The 22142-nt window shown below is 47.7% G+C and overlaps 1 protein-coding gene across 7 annotated transcripts in view; it reads left to right on the top strand.

The window, feature by feature from the left end:
- The first annotated feature begins 2383 nt into the window (after positions 1–2383).
- ptpn13 (protein tyrosine phosphatase non-receptor type 13) overlaps positions 2384–22142 on the top strand; it is a 38351-nt gene continuing 18592 nt past the window's right edge. For 2 of the 7 annotated variants that reach the window (XM_076043547.1, XM_076043546.1), the window contains exons 1-8: positions 2384–2827; positions 7727–7846; positions 10382–10548; positions 12275–12340; positions 13435–13620; positions 13912–13999; positions 15639–16262; positions 21564–21656. In XM_076043547.1, coding sequence (XP_075899662.1) covers positions 7732–7846; positions 10382–10548; positions 12275–12340; positions 13435–13620; positions 13912–13999; positions 15639–16262; positions 21564–21656 — 1339 coding nt within the window. In that variant the 5' untranslated portion in view covers positions 2384–2827; positions 7727–7731. The remainder of the gene's footprint in view (positions 2828–7726; positions 7847–10381; positions 10549–12274; positions 12341–13434; positions 13621–13911; positions 14000–15638; positions 16263–21563; positions 21657–22142) is intronic. The other 5 variants (XM_076043552.1, XM_076043550.1, XM_076043554.1 and 2 more) reach the window with 3 other exon arrangements.

Genomic DNA, 22142 nt, shown 5'->3' with positions numbered 1-22142 from the left:
TTGTGCTGCAAGATGCTGGCTGTACCATTGTGGACGAACCAGAGCGCGGAGAGGCAGAGCCAGGGAGGGATGGAGGGAGGGATGGAGAGAGGGAGGGATGGAGGCTGGGAAAGAGGGAGGGCAAGACGAAGGGGGTGTTGGGAACGATGTTGCCACAGCAACGGGGCAGGAGCAGATGTGACGTCAGAGAGGGAGAGGGTGTGAGGGATCACGCGGAGGCTGTCCTCTCTCTCTCTCTCTCTCTCTCTCTCTCTCTCTCTCTTGCTCGCTCTCTCTCCGGATGGGAGGGGCGTGCTGCAGGGCGGTAGCATCTCTCCCATCCCTGCACCGTCCCGACCATCACATGGGGGGTGGAGCAGCTGGTGCTGTGAGGTCCCAGCGAGCAGCTAATTGTGCACACAGAGTCCATCCTTCAAACTGCAACAACAGCCAAAACAACGCTGACAGATTGTTGGAATGTTTTGCTCTGGATTACTTACGCACCCAAACACTCAGATTGGTCGAATTCAGATCATTAACTAAGCCACTCAGAATGATTGATATGAAATTTGGATTAGCTTTGGATAACTACTGTATATAGAGCTCTAGCTCCTTCCAAAAACATAGCATTTGTTTTTAGCGAGAAGCTAAAACTGATGCGGCCTGTTTTAACACTCCTTGACAAGTGGAATTGGACCATGCAAGCAAAATAAGAAAAGACGGCTTTTCTCATTTCTGTGGAGTCAACTGACAGGCCGGACAGATCATTGGAAAACATTAATGAAGTGAATTTTGCATAATGTGGGACCTTTAAAGGTCAGCGCCGTCTCAGTCATTTCCCGCTGAAACAGACTCTCTTGTGCCAGTGTCCACAAACTTTTATACTGCATACTTTAAATCTCTCCATTAAAAGATACAACAAATTAGTTCTAATCATTTGTGGGGTGTTTATCTTTCAGTGTGGCCCTGCGATGAACTGGCAACTTGTTCTGCCTTCGCCCTGTGACAGTTGGGATAGACTCCAACAGACCCTCGCAACCCTGAGTTCAGGAGGAAGCAGGTATTGAAAATTGATGGATGGACGGAATTTGTGGGTTTATTGTTCTAAGAGGGATTAATTTGTCTTTTCTGGATATATGATATATATAAAACAGGGGAGGAGTCCACAAAACCCTGAACATGAACACATACACTGATGTGTTGGCACCCCCGTCGCCACCGTCTCGCATTCATTTTTGATGTCTCAGACCCTTTTATGCCTAACTTGCTGTTTTTCTTCTAAATTTCACCTCTGTGCAGCCAAGAGGAGCTGATTTCCATGGTGCTAGGAAGGAGCTCCAGGAAAGTCTTTAATGCTCTCCAGCTGGACTCATGGGCTAAACTCTCCAGTCAGCAAACCACATGCTTTCAGTCTACCTGGTGCCCCACATTTCCCAGACTGTCAGAGCAGGCACCGCCTATTTCAAAGCTGCAGTGCAAATCACCCCCGGGGGGCTTAGGCCAGCCCTGATGAAGAAGTATTAAGGACAGGCCTGGCAGAGATGATAGGCAAAAAGAGATCAGAAGCTCTGGGTAACTTATGAGGCCTCAGTTGCCTGTCCATGTTCTCCATATTATTCTCCTGATGGGGCCTCCTTACCCTCAAGGTAAACACAGACGTCACATGTGCTGGTATGGCAGTAGTTTCCTCCTAGTATATCTCAAAGCCTTTCAAAAGCGTATGCATTTCCTCAGGGATTCTGGAAAGTGCCCCTTATCAATCAATCATTGTTATTAAATCATCTAAGCACTCAGTCTTCTCTTTGTCTCTGAAATTGTCGTACCTTATCTGTTTTGTTGGGGTTTTTGTTGATGTTTTTCCCAACTCCATGCCACTTGTCTCTTTCATCTTGACGTGTTTTGACTGGACGGTGTGTAATGATGACAAAGGGACGCTAGATGGCACGAGAGAGCGAGCATTTCATGTGCATTGTCACTGGGGCGTCCATATAGGAAGGAAGTCCTCAGCGGTGAATTGCTTCCTGGCTTGACAACAGCTTTGATGTTGTAGGAAAAGAGCGCAGTGTGGACTGAGATTACTTTTAATCAGTTGTGTGGCACTTTCAGTCCTTGGAGCGAATGGACGAACCGCACGGGACTCGAGACTGTTCTTTGCCAGTTACTTACCATAACAAAAGCTAAAAATAAAAAATAAAAAATAAAAAATAAAAGAAAAATTACAACGAAAAACCATTGACTAGTATTATTTCCACTTTGTTAAAGAATATAATTGAGGACATTATTCCGTCTAGTTTGAATATCCTCCAGCAACTTGCCACCAATGGCCCTACCTGCTGCTACATTTTACTCGGGAGTTGTGTGCGTTGCCATGGACACGGCCAACCGGCACTCCCCCTCCATGCGGAGGGAGCCAATCAGCGGCCTGCACTGAGGTGTCTGGTTACTCCTCAGTCAGCCCACGCTAGCGGGGCTAAAGTAGGGTTTCACTCCGATCCGCGGCACTTTATGGAGACTCTGCAGCTATAGGGAAGGATCCCAGCAGTGGCTTTTCAGTTTTTCCTTCCTAAAGGGGAGTTATAATTGTTTCTCGCGAAGCGGGCGGCTTGAAACACAAGCTCTCTCTCTCTCTCCCTCCCTCTTTTTTTTTCTTTTTTTCTTTTTTTGGCGTCCGTTGATAAACTCGCAGCGGGAAGTTAGCAAAACCTGTTGCCCGCTCGCCGCCGCACTCACTGGCCGAGATGTTGCTTTGTGGATGGGATGGCCTCTGGACCTGCGCGCACTCATCATAGCCTCGTTGGATTACCGCATATTTCTCATTTGAAGTGATTGTCCGGCTCCTTCTCAGCTGGTAAGGCTCGCCGATCTCTATAACAAGTCGTTCGGGAGTTGTTTGACACAGTGGTCGCGTGTTTTGCTAACTCGAACGGACGCAGTTTCGGAGGGGATTCTGGATGGTTTGTTGTGATGAGGCTTCAACTTCGCAGTATTTTCTAACGGTGCGGGGTAAAAAAAAAAAAATAGAAAAAAAAAAGAGCAAACAAACAAACATGGCATCACATGTAAACACTTCGCCTCCATCCATAGGGTGGCCCGCGCGTCGTATGAACGTGACAGCAGCGCTGCTGCTCTCGGTGATGCATCACTTTGGCATCTTTCTCTTTTTTCGACCGCTGTACTTTCGGCCACGGAGCGAGGGAGGAGACACCGCTGCAAAAATAACAGGGTTGTACGCCGAGCTGGCTGCTCATCATCACCACCAGCCACCACTCAGTTCAGCCGCACTGTTTGGGTCTTTTTTTTTTTTTTTTTTTTTCGGAGGATCAGTCGACACTAACTTCATTTCACCCCCCCCCTGTCAGAGTGGTGCACACTGGGTGGATTCTGGTGCCTCCTCTGCTAGGGAAGCTTGGACCCCTTCCCCCCTCCTTCAGTAGGTTCTAAAAGTAGTCAAGTTAAGTCAAAGGTCACCGCAGAGAGAGAGAGGGGGGGGGGGGGTTGTTTAGGGCCTGCCATTCAAGAGTGGGAGGAGGAAAAGTGGAAGACGCTGTGGAAGGCCAACTCACCCACTGCGATGGAGATGCCGTGAGCATCTTCATCGGAAAGAAACGAGGGGGTAAATAGTGGGTTTGGTTTGTGCTCTGATGGGTTGAGAGGTTGTTGTTTTTTTTGAAACCGTACACTGCAGCGTCACCGTGCTCGCAGGAACCCTGTGATTAAAACGAGAAACGCAGCGGATGAGGTCAAAAACCAGTATGAGGAATGAGGCTCGTGTTCGGTGCCGAGTTGGGGTGACGATCACGGAACAGTCGTCAACCAAGACAGGAAAAAAAAGTGGGAAAAGTCGCTTATTGTTTTGACTGAAAGGTGCCAGACTCACAGTGCTTGTAGTGGGCCCAGGTTAGTGCACAGCCTTGCGCTTAACTTAATTCCTAGTAAATCTGATCAAAGCCTGTTACCTAATTGGGCAATTTGTACGTGTGTTGCGACCAATAAAAAACAATCAGTGGGTTTTCCTCCTTTCATTTGTATATCACCCACATTCAGAGACGCCCATCCTGACGTCATTTGTCGTGTTGATTCATAAGCGTGTGTTTGGATCCCATCTGCCTGCCCACTGTGTGCAGAAGAATTCTGGGAATAGAGGTTCACTCAGAGTTTGCTGCCGAATTTTCCTGGCACGAGCGACTCCGGGGAAGATTTTTCACCTCAAGGTTGGCGCAGAGTGCCTTCTCTCGCCGTCCCCCCGTGGTCCAAATGTGTTTGCCAGCTGAGACCGCACTTCTGATGTTTGGAGGATATGAACAAATTCCTCCTCGTATCTTGTGTTACAAGTTGTGCTTTTGGAAAAATAGAAGGCAGCTCGAAGGTTTGAGTTCAGTTAATCCCCTTTTTTTGTGTTTTAGAGAAATCTGCGATTAAAGGGCGAGTTTGACATGGAGACGTGTGTTTTTCTCATCACTTTGCGCCCTTGCAACTGACGATTGATGAGCACTTGAAAGAGCGTAACGCCAGCTTTAATAGTTTGAGCGTTTATCTCACTCACAACGGGACATGAGGTGCATTTTTTGTTAAAGGGGCTGATTGCAAATCCATTTTGTGAGTTCCTCGGTGAAGGTGGCGGTGGGGAGGGAGAGAAAAGCCTCGACCCTCGGCGCAGAGCGAGGAGCGCTATCACGTTTCCAGGATTATTTTCTTTAAAATCCTTGTGACTGTGGCCCGGACTTTAAAACACTGATCGGTAGCGGAAGACTAAGCCTTGTTTTGCTGCTCCGTTTTCCCCCCCCCCCGGCTACAGCGTGGGAATACCTGCGAACCGGCGATCCCCGCTGCAGGGGAAAAAAAAAAAAAGGGACAGGGTTTTGGTTGGAGGAGAGGAGGGGTAAAGAGAGAATGAGGTGGTGAAGTGGTGAGGGCTGTCTGCTCTGGCTGTTTTGGGCCACTGCCTCCTAAGCCCTCTTCAATAATGAGCCCGAGCAGGGTTCAATGTGAGAGGAGCTGGCCCCGGCAGCAGCAGCAGCAGCAGCCTCGGCGCAGATAAAAAACATTCCACTGTAGGTCTCTGCTGAAATAACAAGGGCCGCAAAACAATCAGTCTTCTCAGCACCCGCTCGGCCTATTCTCATGGGTAATGAGCAAGATGGATAGTAACCCAGTTCACCTCGGGCTTCACGCCTCCAATTGACTAGAATGGTTAACCTGCATTCCTGCATAAACATTTTGGGCCGCTTGACATGCTTACTCATTAACTCCCCTGCAAAGGCCGCGGAGCCCGGAGACAGGTTGTTTTGTGCTAATTTCAGGAATAAAAAAAAAAAAAAAGAAAGAAAGAAAAGTGAACGAGGCTGTCAGTTCATTTCATGCAGAAGTAATGTGCTAACATTTAGCTCATTATAATCCCTGAAAGGTCCCATATTGTGCCCATTCTCTGATTGGTCTCGTTTTTGCGTACCAGAGTTCAGTGGCGCGGCCATGCGTGATTAATTATCCCCGCTGAGAAAAACACTGTAGATCTCGGGACAACGGCATATTTAGCCCTCTGTTTGCAGCCTCCATCAGCTTCAGTGTGTTTTGATGGGACACGGCAGTCCAACAACGTGCATCGCCAGCTCTGAAAAATGGTCCCAACATCTTGTTTCCCCCCGGAAGAGTACAATTTTTTTTTTTAGAAAGAAAAGCAACAGCCAAATGCCTTCCATTGTTTCTGGAAGACATGAGTAATCTTTTCTCTTCTTTGCTGGGATTTATGCAGTATTTCCTGTTTGTGTGCATTTTCATCCCGCTCAGGTTTTCTTGTGTTTATAAAAGTGGGTTTGAAGAGCAGGATTGTGCAACTCCAAGACAAACGTTGGTTTTCTTCAACTTGTGAGGCGGAAAAACAATGAAAAAAAAAATAGCCCCCAAGCAGTTCAAAACATGGGGGTCAACAGACGGCGCAGGAAGTGGGTTGAATTGAAGTCTACCAGGAGTCAGGCTTGCAGCATCATTTCAAACAGCCCCGTCATTATGTATTGCTGTAGTTAGACGAGATAGTTGCAGTAAATTGGTCAATTTTCGAGACGATTTCGCGGATCATCAATGTTGTCTGTGAAAAAAACCAAAACTCGGTCTGGGATGGAAACCACAGCAGCAGGCACACAACCGTCCTGCCCGGAGGAAGATTCTAGAAATTATTAGACAAGATGACCTTAAATGTCTACGATAGGAGCTCCGAGGACTTATCACGGCTTATCCTGGATTGTCCTGTTCAGACGAGACGCCTCCACGTCTATTACGCGAGGCATATTTCTCTCTGAAGGACGCGGCGTCTGCTGCTTCTACTGCACCGAAATCATTTTTTCAGAGCTCGGGTTTGGGCTCGGATCGCAGTCTTAGTCTTTAAAAAAGAAAAAAAGGTGGTCCCGGTGCTCACGGAAGGTGAGGAGGCAACCGTGCCCGGGCGTGCACGTACTCGGACCGGCGCGGCAAAAGCAAGGATTGGCACAGCTGCGGTATTCAACCAACCATCACGTATAAAACCATAACACAGCTGCACACGGAAGGTGTTGGAAGTTGGAAAGCCGGCCAGATGGTAAACGGCATACACTCTAATAATAAAGAGGAGGCCACTGCTGCCGTGCACGGATGTGTTACACACTGGTGCTGAGACACCAGACGTTTTTTGGGGTTGTTTCTTTTTTTTTTTGCTTCTTCTGCGTATAATTTGGTGTGTTCTGCTTTTTTTTTTATGTGTGCTGCTAAAGTGCTTGTCATTGTTCCTGCCACTGATATGACGGCCTCCTCTATTCAATGTTTTTCCCGATTTAATTCTGTTTTGTTTTGTTCACACTTCATTCGTTCCCGTCCAGTATCAAAAGGTGTAACACAGAAATAGTTTGCTTACATTTCCATGATGCTGCGTCACTGATGGAGAAAGATTAGACCTCAGTGTCCGGGCAGCACGGGAGCTGATGGCACGATAAACCAGCGTGTCATATCTCTCATGTGGAGCAAAATGAAAATTCCCAGAACGGTGTAGAACAAAGAACAGTAGGACTTTTCAGACAAGTGATGACTTCTGAAGTCAAGAACAAATGCAAGTCCAGGTCTTATGTAACCCAGATTCAGAGGGTCACGTAGCTGAATTGGATCTCCTCGCTAAATATGGAATGTTTTGACACATGTACGCCGTGTGGTCACTTATGTCATGTAATTTAATTCACTTCACATATTTCTACGTCTTAGCGTCAGCCCATTATTAATTTACATACTGTTCCCTCCTGCCAGATTAGTTCTTTGCTTTGACAACCCACGGGAACTAGTTTGACCCAACCTGTCTGTTTGTAGTTTTAGTGTCTATATGCCGTTGTAGACGACGCTCCTCCTCAGCTGGAATCTGCAGCTGCGTACATTCTGCAGCCAATGAACGGCCACTTTGTCGAATGCTAAGCGAGGCGAAGCCGGGCCGGCCCTGCGTGCATGTGCACGTCATGTGGTCCGTCTACCTCCTTGTCGTCTCAGGACGATAAGACATGGAGGAGCGAGGTGATGAGGACATGTGATTTCACTTAAAGTTACTGTTTGCCGTACAGCATGTGTGTATGTACTTCTTGTTTGTTTTGTGGGCAGAGTAAAACCATAAAGCGATAAAAAACAAGTTCTTTATGGGTTAATATTGACTTTGTGGTTGGAGCTACTGTAAAGTGCTTCGGCATGTCATGTTGATCTTCAGGTGTTAATCGGTACCTGTTTTTTTTTCCTGCTCTGACAGAGAAGATGCACGTATCTCTGGCCGAAGCCCTGGAGGTCCGAGGAGGTCCCCTCCAGGAGGAGGAGGTCTGGGCTGTCCTGAGCCAGAGTGCCGACAGCCTCCAGGAACTCTTCCACAAAGGTATGGGAACGTGGTGGGAACACTGGGCAAAGACTGACTGATTCTGTGTTGTCATTTTTCAAAAGAACGCCATTAAATCTGCGCAGAAATATCAACAAACTCCCTCAAATGAAACTGTGAAAGTTCATTGCTTTTCCTCCTACATTTTGCCAGTGCTAGTTTCACTCCGTCATGAGTTTTCTTCCAAACTCTTTCTGGCGTCCAGCTGTTGAGGGAGCTCTTTTCAGAGTCTTTCTTTTTTTTCTCCCTCTCTTTTTGCCTGCGAGCGCGCCTCAATGCCCTTGAAACAACAGGAGAGATAAGGGAGCCGAGTTCCAGAGTTATAAGTAGAATAAACTTTCGGGTGACTAAGAGATCGGAGCCTTGTGGACACTGGAAGAGGACGTGAGTCAGCACCGCAGCGGCCTCGCTGTTATTGTAGGTTGGGCTGTGCCAAGTCTCGTACGCACAGGCCAACAACCTACCGAGGCGAGCGACCGTCCACGGTTGCGTCACTTAATTGTTTAGTGTCAACGTGGAATTTCCACGTTTGGTGCGACTCAGATTTCGCCATGGACGTTTTGTTTTTGAGCCATTTTGACTTTGACACTCGATCCGAAAAATATACATACATATTTTTCTAATGTGAAGAAAATGTGACCCAACACAAGGAAGTTTTGAGGTTTCCAAGGCTTCAGCGAAAAAGCTCCGAGAACACAAATGAAGGACAAAATGGAACGCAAGGCTGGATGGAACCTCGGAGCCCTACGGACGATTATACTCGTGACAGAGGTTGTGATCCTGAACGCATCCTTCTCTCCCTCTTCAACGCGCAGTTGCGCGGCTATATTGAGAAAATTGCGGCCTCTCGCGCGCACGCTTTTAGACTGCTGAGGGAAGCTGAAAATTTTGAGGAGCAGATGTTGGAACCGCCTATTATGTGCGAGCGAGCGGAGTCACTGGGCTGTGCACGGCAACGCGCTCCTCCACTGCAGAAGGGGGAGGGGGGGGGGGTAATAACGGCGAGCGAGCTGAAAGCAAACTCGCCCGCTTGCCTGTGAAAATATGTGCTGCTTTTTTTTTTTTTTGTTGTTGTTGTTGTCTTTTTTGTCTTTTTGCTGGTTTGGGCATAAAATTCCTGAAACAGCATGGTTTCGCTAAAGCAGGAAAAAACTGTTTTCCCCTCAGTTTTCCTATTTTTCTTTCCGTCCGAAGGGCCCTTCGTGTAAACACCGGAGTTTTTTTTTTTGTTTTTTTTTTCTAAACACGGCAGGAGCTTAAGTACAATTTACTTGGCCTGTCACCTCTCAGACGCTGCGCGCAGACCTGCGTTGGCAAACACTTGAAACCGCCGGCAGAGTTCCTTCTTCTGCCGCGCAGACAGAATTGTGGCTGCTCGCTTTGTTTGCCAAGGAGCGATTTGTTTGCACAGCCGACGTGTGAACATTATTGATTTGTTTGAGCGAGACTTCTTGGTTTTGCCGTTTTCCTTTTCTTTTTTTTTTTTTGTTTAAAATAAATTTGGGAACCAAATAAAGAGCATTCCATGAAAATCTAGACCTGATGTTTTTTTCTCTGTGCCTGCTGTTTCCTGTGTTTCAGTGGAATCTGAGATTAACTACGACTTTAATTCTGCGAGTTTTTTGCGAACTAGTTGCTAATCAAAATGAGTTTAATTGGAAACCATTGGAAGGGCATGTTTTTGGAGCATCCTGCTTCTGAATTATTCCCTGTGTGTGTACGTGCGTGTGTGTGCATGTGATTTGACAGGCTACACTGCAAAGGAAAGAGGAGCTTAAAGTTAAAGTGAGTTGGGAATCTGGTGCCGCGTTCCGAATTCTATTCTTCCTTTACACTGAAAGGGAAGCTGATTTTGTGGAAACTGGAATAGTTTCCCTCCGCTGTCGCTCCCTAACAAGAAAAGCCATTCCGCCCAGGTTTGTTTGAGCCCCGCAACGTTGTGCTCCTTGTGGGTGGGGGGGCCAACTTGTAACTTTACTTTCCCGAGTCAATTCTCCAAACGTTCACGCACGTTTTAAAACAGGAAGCACTTATTTACTTTGGGAATTCCAGCTTTGGAGAGCAGAAACGCCGGTGCCTCGAGTCCAGCGCCTCTGTTCCTCGTCTCCTCCTCATCAGTCAGAGAAAAGAATTTTGCAGCGCAGCTCAAACATTCCTTTGTATATTTTTAAGGCGCGCTCTGACCATGGCTCTGACCGTGGCTCCCTCGGAGAGGGAATTGCGCCGTGTCGCCATTCCTCTCTGTTTCCACGGATCGCTTGTCTCCCTGAAGGCTGAGACAGTGGCTGCATTTGTCTTTTTTGCACGAACCATCTTCAGTTTCCAAATGGCAAAACATTTGCGAGGTGCATCCACGGCGGTCAGCCGTGTCCACAGTTCAGGCCGGTTATTATGAAGCTTTTGGAAGGATTTGTGTGTTTTGCGGGTGCGCGTGTTTACTCTGGATTTTTCAATAATGGAAATCCAAACATGCTGTTTTTGTCCCAGATTATGCCCTCCCGGCGGTTCAGCTGTTATTTCTCTCCCCCTTTGCAGACCCTTCAGCCATGGGCTTCATCATCTCCCCCTGGTCTCTCCTGCTCATGCCGTCTGGCAACATCTCCTTCACTGACGAGTATGTCACCCAGCAGGACCTGCGGGCCTTCACAGCGCCCGAGGTGCTGGAGGGCGCCTCCTTGTCCTGCGTCTCCGACATAGAGAAGGTAACAAACGTCTTTACATGTGGGCATGTGACGGAACTGTTTGGTCTTGCCACTGATTTTTGTCTCAGTCTAGTTGGAGTCCAATGTGACGATCTTCTCAACTATCCAATAACTTCTGCTGTTTGATTATTTTGTGTTCTTTTGTGTTCTAAATTGCTAAATTTGGGGACAAGTGGCCTTCCATCCATTGCGGAGCTCAGGGTCACGGGGTTCTGCTGGAGCCTCTCCGAGTGTCAATGGGCGAAGGCAGGGTGACACCCTGGACAAGTCGCCTGTTCATCGCAGGGCCACATAGACACAAACAACCATTCGCACTCACATACACACCTATGGACAATTTAGAGTTTCCAATTCACCTCACATGCATGTTTTTGGACTGGGGGAGGAAGCCTCAGAACCCGGAAAGAACCCACGCAGATACAGGGAGAACATGCAAACTCCTACACAGAAGGGTCCCATGGCCCGGAATTGAACCCACGACCTTGTTGCCGTGAGGCGGCAGCGCTAACCACTGCGTTCTTCCTTCAAACTCCTTATTGCGCTTTCATCTACAAACATTCACAGCTCAAATTTCAACGGGTCTCCAGCGACGGTTGTGAGTTTACAAGGAGGAAGTTCCCAAATCGGAAACGTTTGCAGAAAAAAAACAACACCATCAATAAATAAAGACATATATTTGGTGTAGGGGGGGGAGGGGGGACGCAAAATCTGCAACTCGCTCGCTTGTGAAGTTCCTTTTCATCTTTGCACCAGTAAACACAGTTTGATGGTTTGTGTGAAGGTGCTCCGAGGCGCTGCGGCTCTGTAAAAGCCCAGACGCTGCACATGAATCAGCTGCAGATCTGAGATAGCTGCGCGTTTACGGCCTCGAGTTGTCTGCAAACTCGTCGTCTCCTGTTGGGGGGAACCAAAAAAAAACGTTGTTTTGCAAATGCACAGAACGAGGCCCCGCCCTCCCCTCTGCCTCCACCTCTGGTAGGAGAGCTGAAATCCTGCCCGACTGGATTCCAGTCTCTGGCACAGGCCGGCTAGACCTCAACACACTTTAGTGCTGAGTCAGTTTTCCAGCCGTGGTCCCACCTCCCCTTAGCTTAGCGATTCCGCCGTAAGAAAACCCAATCTGCTCCACTCGTTAGCAGACGCAGCGGCTAAACATACGTCAGCGTCCGCTGCCACGATCCTCCACTCCGCTGGCGCTGCGCTGTTGCCTTTTTAATTGGCAGCTTAGAAGTTTCCACGTTGCCGCGAGAGCGTGTGTGTGTCTGTCTGTCTGTGTGTGTGTGTGTGTGTGTGTGCGTGCGTCGGAACCCGTGTTCTTTGAAGGCCTCGAAGGTTGCGTTGCATTCCTTGGCAGTCCTTGAATTATTCTTTCCCTCCGCCGAGCCCAGCATGCGGGGAGGGAAGTCATTTCTCTCCCGAGCAGTAAGTGCAGAGTAATATGGACGAGGAAATGGAAAAGGGGGGTTTTTGGATTTAGACTCAAAGCCTCAGACTTTTTTCTTTTTTTTCCTTTCCAAACAGGCACCAATTCAGCTTTTATTACATCCAGCGCTGATTGAGCTCCGGCTACCCCTTTCTGTTTCTTTCACACAATCACGGAAACAAAACACTCTTTTATGGGCTTTTAATTTTTTTCGCTCAGGGTTTCAACTTTTCTACGTTAGTTTCTTTGCTCAAAAGGAACAAGATTTACCCAGCTACGTTTTGTGATCTCTTGCACCTCTAGATGCACATGTACTCTCTGGGGATGACCCTCTTCTGGGGAGCAGACTACGAGATCCCCCAAAGCCAGGTAAGTCTTTAGGCCGTCAGGGCCAGCTAGGCCATACTTAGAAAAAGCACATTATACATACACACCACAACGGCTAAAGGAGAATATCAAAAATCAAATCAAATCAAACTTTATTTATATAGCACCTTTCATGCAAATGACAATGCAACCCAAAGTTCTTCACAAGGTAAAACAAAAATAAAATGCAGAGACATATATAGACAATATGAAGGTTTAGTTGCCGAATCATCTGCAAATTAAAATGTAAATAACGGTGGCGCATTGGTGCGACAGCTGCGCCAACGATGTTCAATGGTTTAATGACCTACAAGTTCAATAGTTTGTTTCGTTATCCCATTAATCGTTGTTCTCTCATACAAATCGGTGACAATGCGCAGTTTCCTGGACAAGTTTGGACAAGTTGAGTTTAAACTCAGAGTGCAGTGTTGGTGGACTTATTAAAAGTTTGTTAAGGAATCTCTCCAAATCGCCTTTTTTGTGAGTTTTGACATCTGCATCCGTGGCCTTCTGAAGGTCCTCACACACTGGGCAACAAATCAATTAGGATTTTAATGATCCAGAAACTATGTTTTGCTAAACAGGGTCACCTACATGAAGGTGATGTAAGGTCTACCCTGGTCTTTACCCAGGGTGCCTTATTGCCCATGTTGATCTTGACCTTTTTTCCATGCGCACAACACTAGTAAACTAAAGTTTATCTATGTCCTTAAATGACTCTGCCGCACCCAAAAAAAAAGGAAAAATACCTGGAATGCCTGCTGGTTTCGTTAATTCGGGGAAGGTTATCTCTTCAACCATTACCGTCTCATTGTCACAGTCAATGCACTTTGTGATTGTTTTCCACGCTGCAATGAGATCTCACATACTTCAACCGTATTAGGAAAGGTGTGAAACTGCAAGCGGGCGGTGGAATGTGATTGAACCTTCCGACGCTTGTCAGAAAGCAGCCAAGACGGACGCATGAGAGCAGCGGCAGCAACAACCGAGCCATCTTAAAATCATGTCACCAAAGTGGAGTAAAGTTTAAAGGAACACACGCATCGCCGCTCAAGCGCTAATGTGCACCGTTCCTCTTTTTTTTTCCCCCCCGGCAGCCCATGAAGCTGGGCGAGCACCTCAACAGCCTGCTGCTCAACATGTGCGACGACGTCACGCTGAGTCGAATGTCGCTGCGCACGGTGCTGGACATCTGCAGCAAGCACATCCGCAACTCCACCTGCGACCCGCCCTTCTCCTACGTCAGGAAGCTGGTGCGGCTGGTGCTGGGCAGCCTCTCGCAGGTACAGTACCTCCTGTCTCAGCTCTTCAAGACACGCTTCAGTTATTGCAATGAAGGGTGGGGTGGGGGGTGCGGGAGGGGGGTTGTGGATTGAGTCATGCTGGCAGAAAATGTTTGCAGAGATGATTCCCCCCCCCACCTCCCCAGGGGAGCGGCGCTCTGAGTGATGTTTTGCTACCCTCCCCTCTCACCCCATCCTCTGTGTTTTTCTTTCGCACTTGCTTCTTCTCTCACCATTTCTCTCTCTCTGTATCTCTCTCTCTCTCTCTCCCCCTCTCTCTCTCTCTCTCAGCTGGACGGCTTGCTGACCGATCGGGAGTCTCTGCCGGAGCGCAGCAAGGAAATCCGTGAGAGGCTCAGGGGCAAAGGTTTGCCCTCTGGTGAGATGAGAAAACACACACACACACACACACACAGGTCGCAGCATGGTTAGAGTTGTGTTTGTTTGGCATTTTGCTTAACAAACCGAGCTGAAGAATTTTTTCATCATTATCATCTTGGCTGATTTTGGCCTTTGGGCAGTTGAAAAAACAAGTCTGGAACGCACAAAAAAACTCTTTCCTAGATTATGATGTTTTTCCAAGATAATAACGATGACGCCTGACCTTAAAGTGCACCGTCTTCAGAATATGAAGACCAAACGATGAGACGAAGACCAATATTTAGAACTTTTTTTATAAGGAAGACTTGCGTGTGTGTCCCGTCCTGGTCTCGCAGCCGTTCCCATGCTCTCCCACTCCAAATGAGTTCGGAAGGCTCTTAAAGTGGAAGGAGGGGAACAATGTGCTGCAGCATTCAATTGGGTTTAACTCAGGAAAATATGACCAAATCATCCCAGCGGTTCTTTTGGTTTTTCATTTTCCAGTCTGCGGAAGGCAGGAAGGCGCACAAAGATGGCCTCTCTCGCTCTGATTATGTAAGCATGGCATGGCATTGATTACAGATGCATATTTGGGAGTCACCAGTGAAGCCGGTCATCTGCTGTTTGTATCAGCGCTTTGTTCCCCCCCCGCCGTCCTGTGTTTGAGCGGCATCCAGCCTCAGGGAAAGCACATGCAAAGGGGTGTTCTTCGTCTCTGAAGCGTCTTTCTTCTCAAGGAGCCGCAGCTCTCTGACTTCTGTCTGGCGGCAGCTCCCAACTTTTGTCTGCTACCAGAGGAATTCAGGGATGCCCCTCGGAAGAAAGTCTTTGAAGTCTGCTTCGGCGCGGATGAAATTTGAAGGCCGTGACGATTTATGTGTTTTGTTTGGGTTTTTTTTTGACGGGGCATCACCTCCTCTTGTTTGAAGATCCGCAGGCCCCTCTGTGGAACTCTGTAAAGCAATCTGCCGCAGCACCGGGCTGCTCTGCAGAGTTCAGGTCGAACCTGACCGACAGCCCTAGCTGGCAATATTCCTGATTCAGTATAAGAGACAGTGAGAAATGACGCTGGATGCCAATGCCAGGCATCACTTGGCGGTTGAATTTGAGAGTAGTCATTTTATGTTTGACATAGGATTTGCAAATTATTTTTGGCTTTTTATTCTGGGCTTTTATTCTGTGCAGTATAGGCTTTTCTCTTTTCTCGATTTTTTTTAAAACCCGTCTAAAAGCCCCTTTTATTCCTTGGCATTTGACTCAGCATGAGACCGCATTTGTTTAATTGCTTTTGTTGTTTGTTTAAAGGTTATTATGCACAGCACTTTGTGTCAGCTGTGGTTGTATTTAAAGGGCTTTATAAATAAAGTTCACTTGAGTTGAGATGGAAACCCTTCCCATATCAGATAGAATGAGCAGTTAGCTACACCAGCCTGAGACATTTTTGAGGCTCTGCACGTTGGGAGAGACACTTGCAGATGATTAGCCACGCAAAGCTAGTGTGTGACTTACACCGTTAAGCTAACGTCAAAGTTCAGAGGCTGCTGCAAATCTACAAGACCAACAGTGCCAATGTGTGAAATATTAAGTGACTAATATGAAAGAGAAGTGCTGCAAACAAAAAACACTTAATGAGGCCTGGGTTCTCTTCCTGCTTCCAGGGAGGAGTGCCGCCCCCAGGGTTCTGGAACGCTACCGAGCCAGGACCCAGGAGCAGACGTCCCTCAACAGAGGCCTGAGCCGCTCCATGGGTTCTCTGCCCATCCAGGACCTGGCGAAGGGCGACGAGGCCCAGCAGTTTACCCCTTCCGAGTACCCCCCCGACTCTGAGTTGCCCATGGAACTGTACCCCAAAGCCCCCTCGCTCCCCAGCCAGCACGCCTACCCACACCTGCACCCGCTCCACCCGCAGCAGAAGAAGGGCCGGCCGGTGGAACTGGACAGGAGGTCGTTGCCCTTCCACATCAGGGACCCCGGCATCAGCCAAGCGCGGAAAACCTGGGCCTCGTCCGTGGACCTGGCCTACATTGACCCGGAGGCTCTCCGCTTCGGGGCTTTGGAGGACGCGCGGAGGGGCAGCAGCGCCATAAGCAGCCTGTCGGTGGGGCGGCTCAAGTCGCCGGCGCTGGCGTCCCGGGACTCTCACTTTCCGGAGTTTGGCGGGCTGAAGGGCCGGAAGCCTCATCACCACTCGGCGTTGTCGGTGGGCTCGGGCGTCACCGGCGCCTACGACCGGATCAAGGAGAAGCAGAGGAAGCTGCAGGTGCTCCGGCAGGCCGTGGATGGTGAGTCGACTCCCCCCAGATGGAAAGTGCACAGCGAAAATGGGCGCAGCTGATTTTTCTTTTCTTTTTTTTTTTCCCTCCGGGAGTTGCGTGGTCTCGTGTTTTTGATTTCAGCTCTCACAGAATTCACAGGTCGTGCAGCAACACGTTTCGGCAAAAGTGCGTCGTAATCCTGAAACTCCTGAACAGAGCACATCTGACGCTGTGAAAACAAGACCAGCCTTTATCCCACAACTTTTTCAAAGCAAAGATCTTAAACATTTATATTGATGATGATATCTGGTGATCAGGCGACCCAGTCCGCCGTTTTCAAACATTGGAATATCACAACTATTTTGACTAATATTGATTATTCTTTGAAGGAACCCTGTAAGAAACAACTCTTGAGTCCTGTTTAAAAATTTCAATTTCAATGAATTTATTTTTCAAGAGGACAGTGTACCGTGTACAGCTCCCTTATTTTGCAGTGATGCAATTGTACCCAATTGCAGCCAGGGGCTGGTTTACATTGGTAGTCGGTGGTAGTTACTGGCACAGCACCTTTAAAAGGAGGTCAGCAACAGCCATAAAGAGCAATAAATAAAGAGAAATCAAGGTGAATTTTAAAGCTAAAGAGTTAAAACTTTACACGAGGTGACAAAGAGCTTCACTACCAGCTCCCACCAGAGAGCTGAAACCAGTTTTTCACCTCCCGGCGTTTTCAACAGCGTTAATCCCAGCCTTTTCTATTGCGACAGGTTCCTCTTGATATCCACCTGTCCGTGAGTCTCGTCAGAGCAATGGGTTTGGAAAACAGATTTTTTATCTTGCCTGCCTGTGTGAGCGTGTGCGTGCGTGTGTGTCATCAGTGGGCAACGTAAAGGCGGCGGTGCCAGTGCTCTGCTGCGACTTGCAGGTCGGCGTTTATCAATCTCGTGTGTCATTTTGGAAAACCCCGCTTTTAGTTCGGTGCCGGCTGAGCTTTGCCCACGACGTTCGTGGCGCCCTCAGCTGACGTGAAGGATACAAACGTGTTTGAGCGGAGCGGGCAGTCAGACCCTCGAGCTGCTCTCGGGCTGAGCGCCCCACTCGCGCCACCACGGGTAATTTCTGCTGGCTGCAGTGACGTATCATCAGCGTTGGCTCTGCAGCCGTGTTTAGACAGAATCTATGAGTCACTGCTGCACAGGGTTCTTTTTTCTTCTTTTTTTTTTTTTAAATTGCTGATTGTAATTATGGGCCAGCTTAATTCTAGCTTGCTGCCTACTGTCACACATGCTATAAAGCCAAGTGCCTTGATCTTTTTTCCTCCTCCTCCTCCTCCTCCTCCACCTCCCTGCCGTGCCTGTAAACACACAGGAAGCAGGCGCACGTACGCGCAAGCTACTTACAGCCGCGGCCTCCCGTATGGTCACATGCCTGCGCCGAGGACACACAAATGCGATTGTTTGAAACAGCAGCGGCCGGTACCAAGAGCTTTAGGTTTCCCTTGGGAGCTTAGGAGATTCTGGGTAAAGTCTCCCCGTATAGGAGGCCCGGTTTTACGCGGAGTCACATGCAGGCCTGCTGGTCGCCTGGGTGGGGACGGTCGAGGAGCGCGAGCTATGACTGGATTTCCATCATAAACTTCTGCTTCCTCTGTCTTCTTCTTCTCCCTCTTCTTCTACTACTGCTGGTTCCCGTGTTGAACTCGCAGTCCAGATCTCTCCAGAACCGCCCCCCCCCCCCCCCACCCACCCACCCTCTACTCCCACCCCGTCTCTTTTCTGGCAGCTATTTTTAATGCTGACCAAGCCTCCGGTTGACAGCATTCTCCTCCTCCACTGTGGCTTTTTATCCCCGGCAATCATGCCTCCCCCAACCCCCCCTGCCCCCCTCTTTTTTTCTTCTTTTTTTTTGGCTGATTGTAATCAGCAAGTTGGGATTTGTTTCGTATGACGGCCAGTTGACAGGAAGTGAGCCGCTTTGCCTACTGAAAGCGCCAAAAAATAAGAGCGAACGAAACGTTTCTCGCTTGTGCTTGTGTGTGTGTGTGTGTGTGTGTGTGTGTGTGTGTGTGTGTGTGTGTGTGTGTGTGTGTGTGTGTGTGTGTGTGTGTGTGTGTGTGTGAAAACCCAGTGAGAAGTGGATTGTCTGTCCATCCCATAATACATGCATTTTCAGATCTTTTTGCATCCAGACCACAGCGGAGCTCATAGTCATTCACCCAGAACCCAGGATATTAAGCCCTCTGTTTACAGCCCCCTTTGAAAAAAAAACAAAAAACTCTTGGGTTTAGTTTACTGCCAGAACTGAAGTTTTGTTGGTCCTTCCACATGTTTAGTAGGGAACAAAAAAAATGACAGGATAGAGGGTGGAACCGACATCTGGCTGTGGAGGACTTTGTTTTTGGAGCGCACAATCACGGAAAAGTGCGGCAGAGGACAGAAATAAATGATTTTTCTCGTCTCTGTGGGGTTTTATACAAAGGCTAGAGACAAACTAGATTTGCGGAAGGGAATATTGCATGATATATAGACCCTTTACTGTTAATCTACAGCTGACAGAGGAATGTTCACTCCCGACGGAACCTGCCCGAGGTTTCTGATAAAGTCTTCGCCAGAGTATTTCTGCACTCGCTCGCAGAGCTGTTTTGTTCCTTTTTTTCCCTCTACGAACGTGTCCTAATTGAGCGCAGACCGCTCGCAGGCCTTTCGTGCTACTTGGCTGAGACTTCCCCTTCCGTCCTTCGCCTCTCACTCCTTTCTCTCCCTTTTCTGCAGGGAAGTGACAGCGCAGCAGTCGCCGCGCTCTCAGGTTTCACGCTGGCGCTTCACCTGCACCTCCTCCCCACGCGTGCATGCCTGAGTGTGCATGGGCATGTTTACACTCGGTCTCCTGTGTCTCCCCCATAATGCATTTTAAGAGGGGTGCCCTCCCTCCCACCCCGCCTCTCCCCCTTTTGTGCCACGGTGCTTCAATCAACCCAAAGGTTTCAAACCTGCAGGCTTTAATTGGAGTCATGTGTTGCAGATGAGGGAATTCCAAACATTATTGGACTTTTCCGGCACTTGGCAGAAGGTCGTGCGGCTTTGGGCCCGGGCGGGTCCAGTTTGGACCGCATTTTAGAACATTGTTGGCTCAGAGGAAGGAGAGCTGGCAAAAAAAAAGCATCCACCTTCCAACTCCGCCCACCTCAAAATGGGATTAACACCACGTTAATGTCCGCTTTGTTGACTCCAGAGGCTGCAGGTTATATATAAAAAAAAAAGGTTCCTTAGTGTGTGAAGGCTTATCTGAAACACTTTTCTTTTTTTTTATCACAGTGTGTTTATTTATCATCCATTCAAACCTGCTGGCTCATCAAACTCACATTATATGTAACAAACGGACGTTATAAAGTTTGACAGAGTAGAAAAGTTGCAAGCAGGCATTTTTCTCTGTGTGACCTGTTTTAAATTTGAGGTTATGGGGATTTTACTAAGCTCTTAGTTTAAGGTTTTGTTTTGGTTTGTTTTGTTTTTTTGGCTCATTCAAGAGTGCAGACCTGAAATGAGGCAGATTGCTTTTAAAATTGTGCACGCTGTGGGACTTGCCATGCGTACATGGTATAAAGCTGGAACAGCAGGGGATTGAGCGGCATCTGTGTGAACGATCTGTGATCACCGCTGCCACGTAACATTTCCTGAAAAACGAACAATAACTCTGAGCGGGCGGCCGCGCTGCTGGGGTTGAATCTTTGAGTCATCCTCCGGCCAACACCTCCTCGCCCCGTCGCCGCTCTGCGACCGTGCCTTATCAGCAGCTCATCACTCAAGGTGTGCCTTGACCTGAAACTCGAGTTTCTGTGTGTCGATTGGAGATTTTCCCCGAGTCACTCCCAAACAAAACCTCTGCAAAAATCGGGCATATTTGATTTTTTTTTTTTTTTTTCTGGCCTCAATGAAAAACTGCATCAGCCTTTTGGAAATTCTCTTTTGTATTTAAGCTGTAGGATATTAAACCCCCGCAAATAGGGCTGAGGCGATTTGGGACAAAAATAAAAATCCAAATGTTTTTCTTTTTTTTTTTTTTCGAAAACTCGATTTTTGATTTTCGTAAATCCTCTTTGGATTTAGTCAAACTTTGGACATTTTGTAAAATAAGAGGCGTACAGCCTGGAAGCATGCGAGAGGAAAATTGGTTTTTCAGATTTTCCTTTTTTTTTTTTCAACATCGTCTTGACTCATAAATCCGATTTCGATTTAACATCGATTATTTGCACAGCCCTACACCTCAAATGACCAGGATGTAAAACCTTCTACCTTTACTTTGTCGAGTTCTGCTCTGTGCCAAAACCGACCTAAACGGTTTACAGTCGGTGCTTCCGGAGACAGTCGTCACCCCGGGAAACTCGCCTCTGTACTTACTTAAGCATCATGAATGCGGCCATGCGGCTATGACTAAGGCTACTGTGCATGATTCTTCAAACCTTTTGCACCCATGCGTCGAACACACCCGACTGCGTGCTGGGAGTCGTGCGCGGTGACACTGCAAAGTGCTGAATGGGAGAGCGACGCTGCGCTCTGACACATGGTCGCGCAGCGTGCAGGAGCGCAGGAATGCGCTGAAGCGTGTGAGTAATGCGACGGGAATGTCGCTCACTGGGGATGCGCGGCTGATCCTGACGAGCGAGACTTTCAGGTTCTGCGGCGGAGCAGCTGATACTTGGTGGCTTTTGTCGCTGTTGTTTCTGTACTCACTGTTACTACACACTTCTGTTCTGCAGCGTTTCTGAATTTTGCTTCTGTCCTTCTGTCATCTTTACGGGTCTTTTCTGATTCAGGACAGTAATTACGCTGGGCTGTTTCCTACATGCTGTGTGGTGCAACCAGTGAGGCATCGCAAAAGATGATTGCTGTCCACCAAAATAAAAAAAAAAACAACAACAGCAAAACATGTACCAGTGACAGGAGTCATGGCTGTATTTGCATAAAAGTCTTGTTCCGTATATGGCTCTCGTTGACAGCATGGCTAATAACTGCTCACGGTGCTGCAGTCATAGTTTGTTTGGGGCTGCCAATCAGACTCATGTAAAAAAAAAAAAGGAAACAGTAGCTGATCAAATTTTTTTTGCCCTGCTGCTGTCAGATGAACCCGTGTGAAAGTTTGTATTGCGTGACATTGTGATGGAGGAAATTGGTCTTGACCTTAACACACCTTAGTCTGGAAAGTGCTCCATGTTGTTGCATGGTTTTCTTTTTTTCTTTATCTTTAATATTTTTAATATTATTATTATTCCTGCTGCATGTTTTGCATCTGTCCACTTTAAAAACAATTATATATTATTTTTTATCCTCTCAGACCCAGTTCACAGTCACCAGAGGTACCACAGTGACTACAGCTCCTCCAGCGAAAGCCCCTCAGTCACCTCCTCCGACCCCGACTACAGGCAAGGTAGGAACAAGGGAAAGGAACATGAAACAGCACTATGCTCGTACAAATATGAAAAGTATGTGTAAGAAATACACAAATGAAATTAACGATAAATGTAGACCAATTTGGTGAATGAGTGTTTGACTTGGAAAAAAAAAAAATATATATATATATATAATACTATTTTATTTATTTAAGTAACTTATTTGTTTGTATCGGGAAAAAAACCCATTGATGAATATGGAGCAACCAGTGGCCAGGGTGGCCATTATTCTTTGTAACGTCCAAGCAGCAGGAGTTATTTTAAAGATACAACGCTAAAGTAGAGCCCACTTTGAGACCTTTCCCTGCTGTGGGTTACTCAGCTGTTAAAAATCAAATGAATTATTCAACCACTCAAATGTTTCATGATTCTCTGCTTCACTTGGAGCGCTAGCGTTCGCTGCTTTAATAAAGCCATCCCTTGCATTAAAGGGAGCTTTATTAGCTTGCCTCTGGAGATGTGTT

Source organism: Nelusetta ayraudi, unplaced genomic scaffold, assembly GCF_046127955.1.
Source record: "Nelusetta ayraudi isolate G7.1 ecotype Tasmania unplaced genomic scaffold, CSIRO-AGI_Nayr_v1 ptg000076l, whole genome shotgun sequence".
In the NCBI taxonomy this organism is placed as follows: Eukaryota; Metazoa; Chordata; class Actinopteri; order Tetraodontiformes; family Monacanthidae; genus Nelusetta; species Nelusetta ayraudi.
This window is presented reverse-complemented; position numbering and strand designations above follow the sequence as displayed.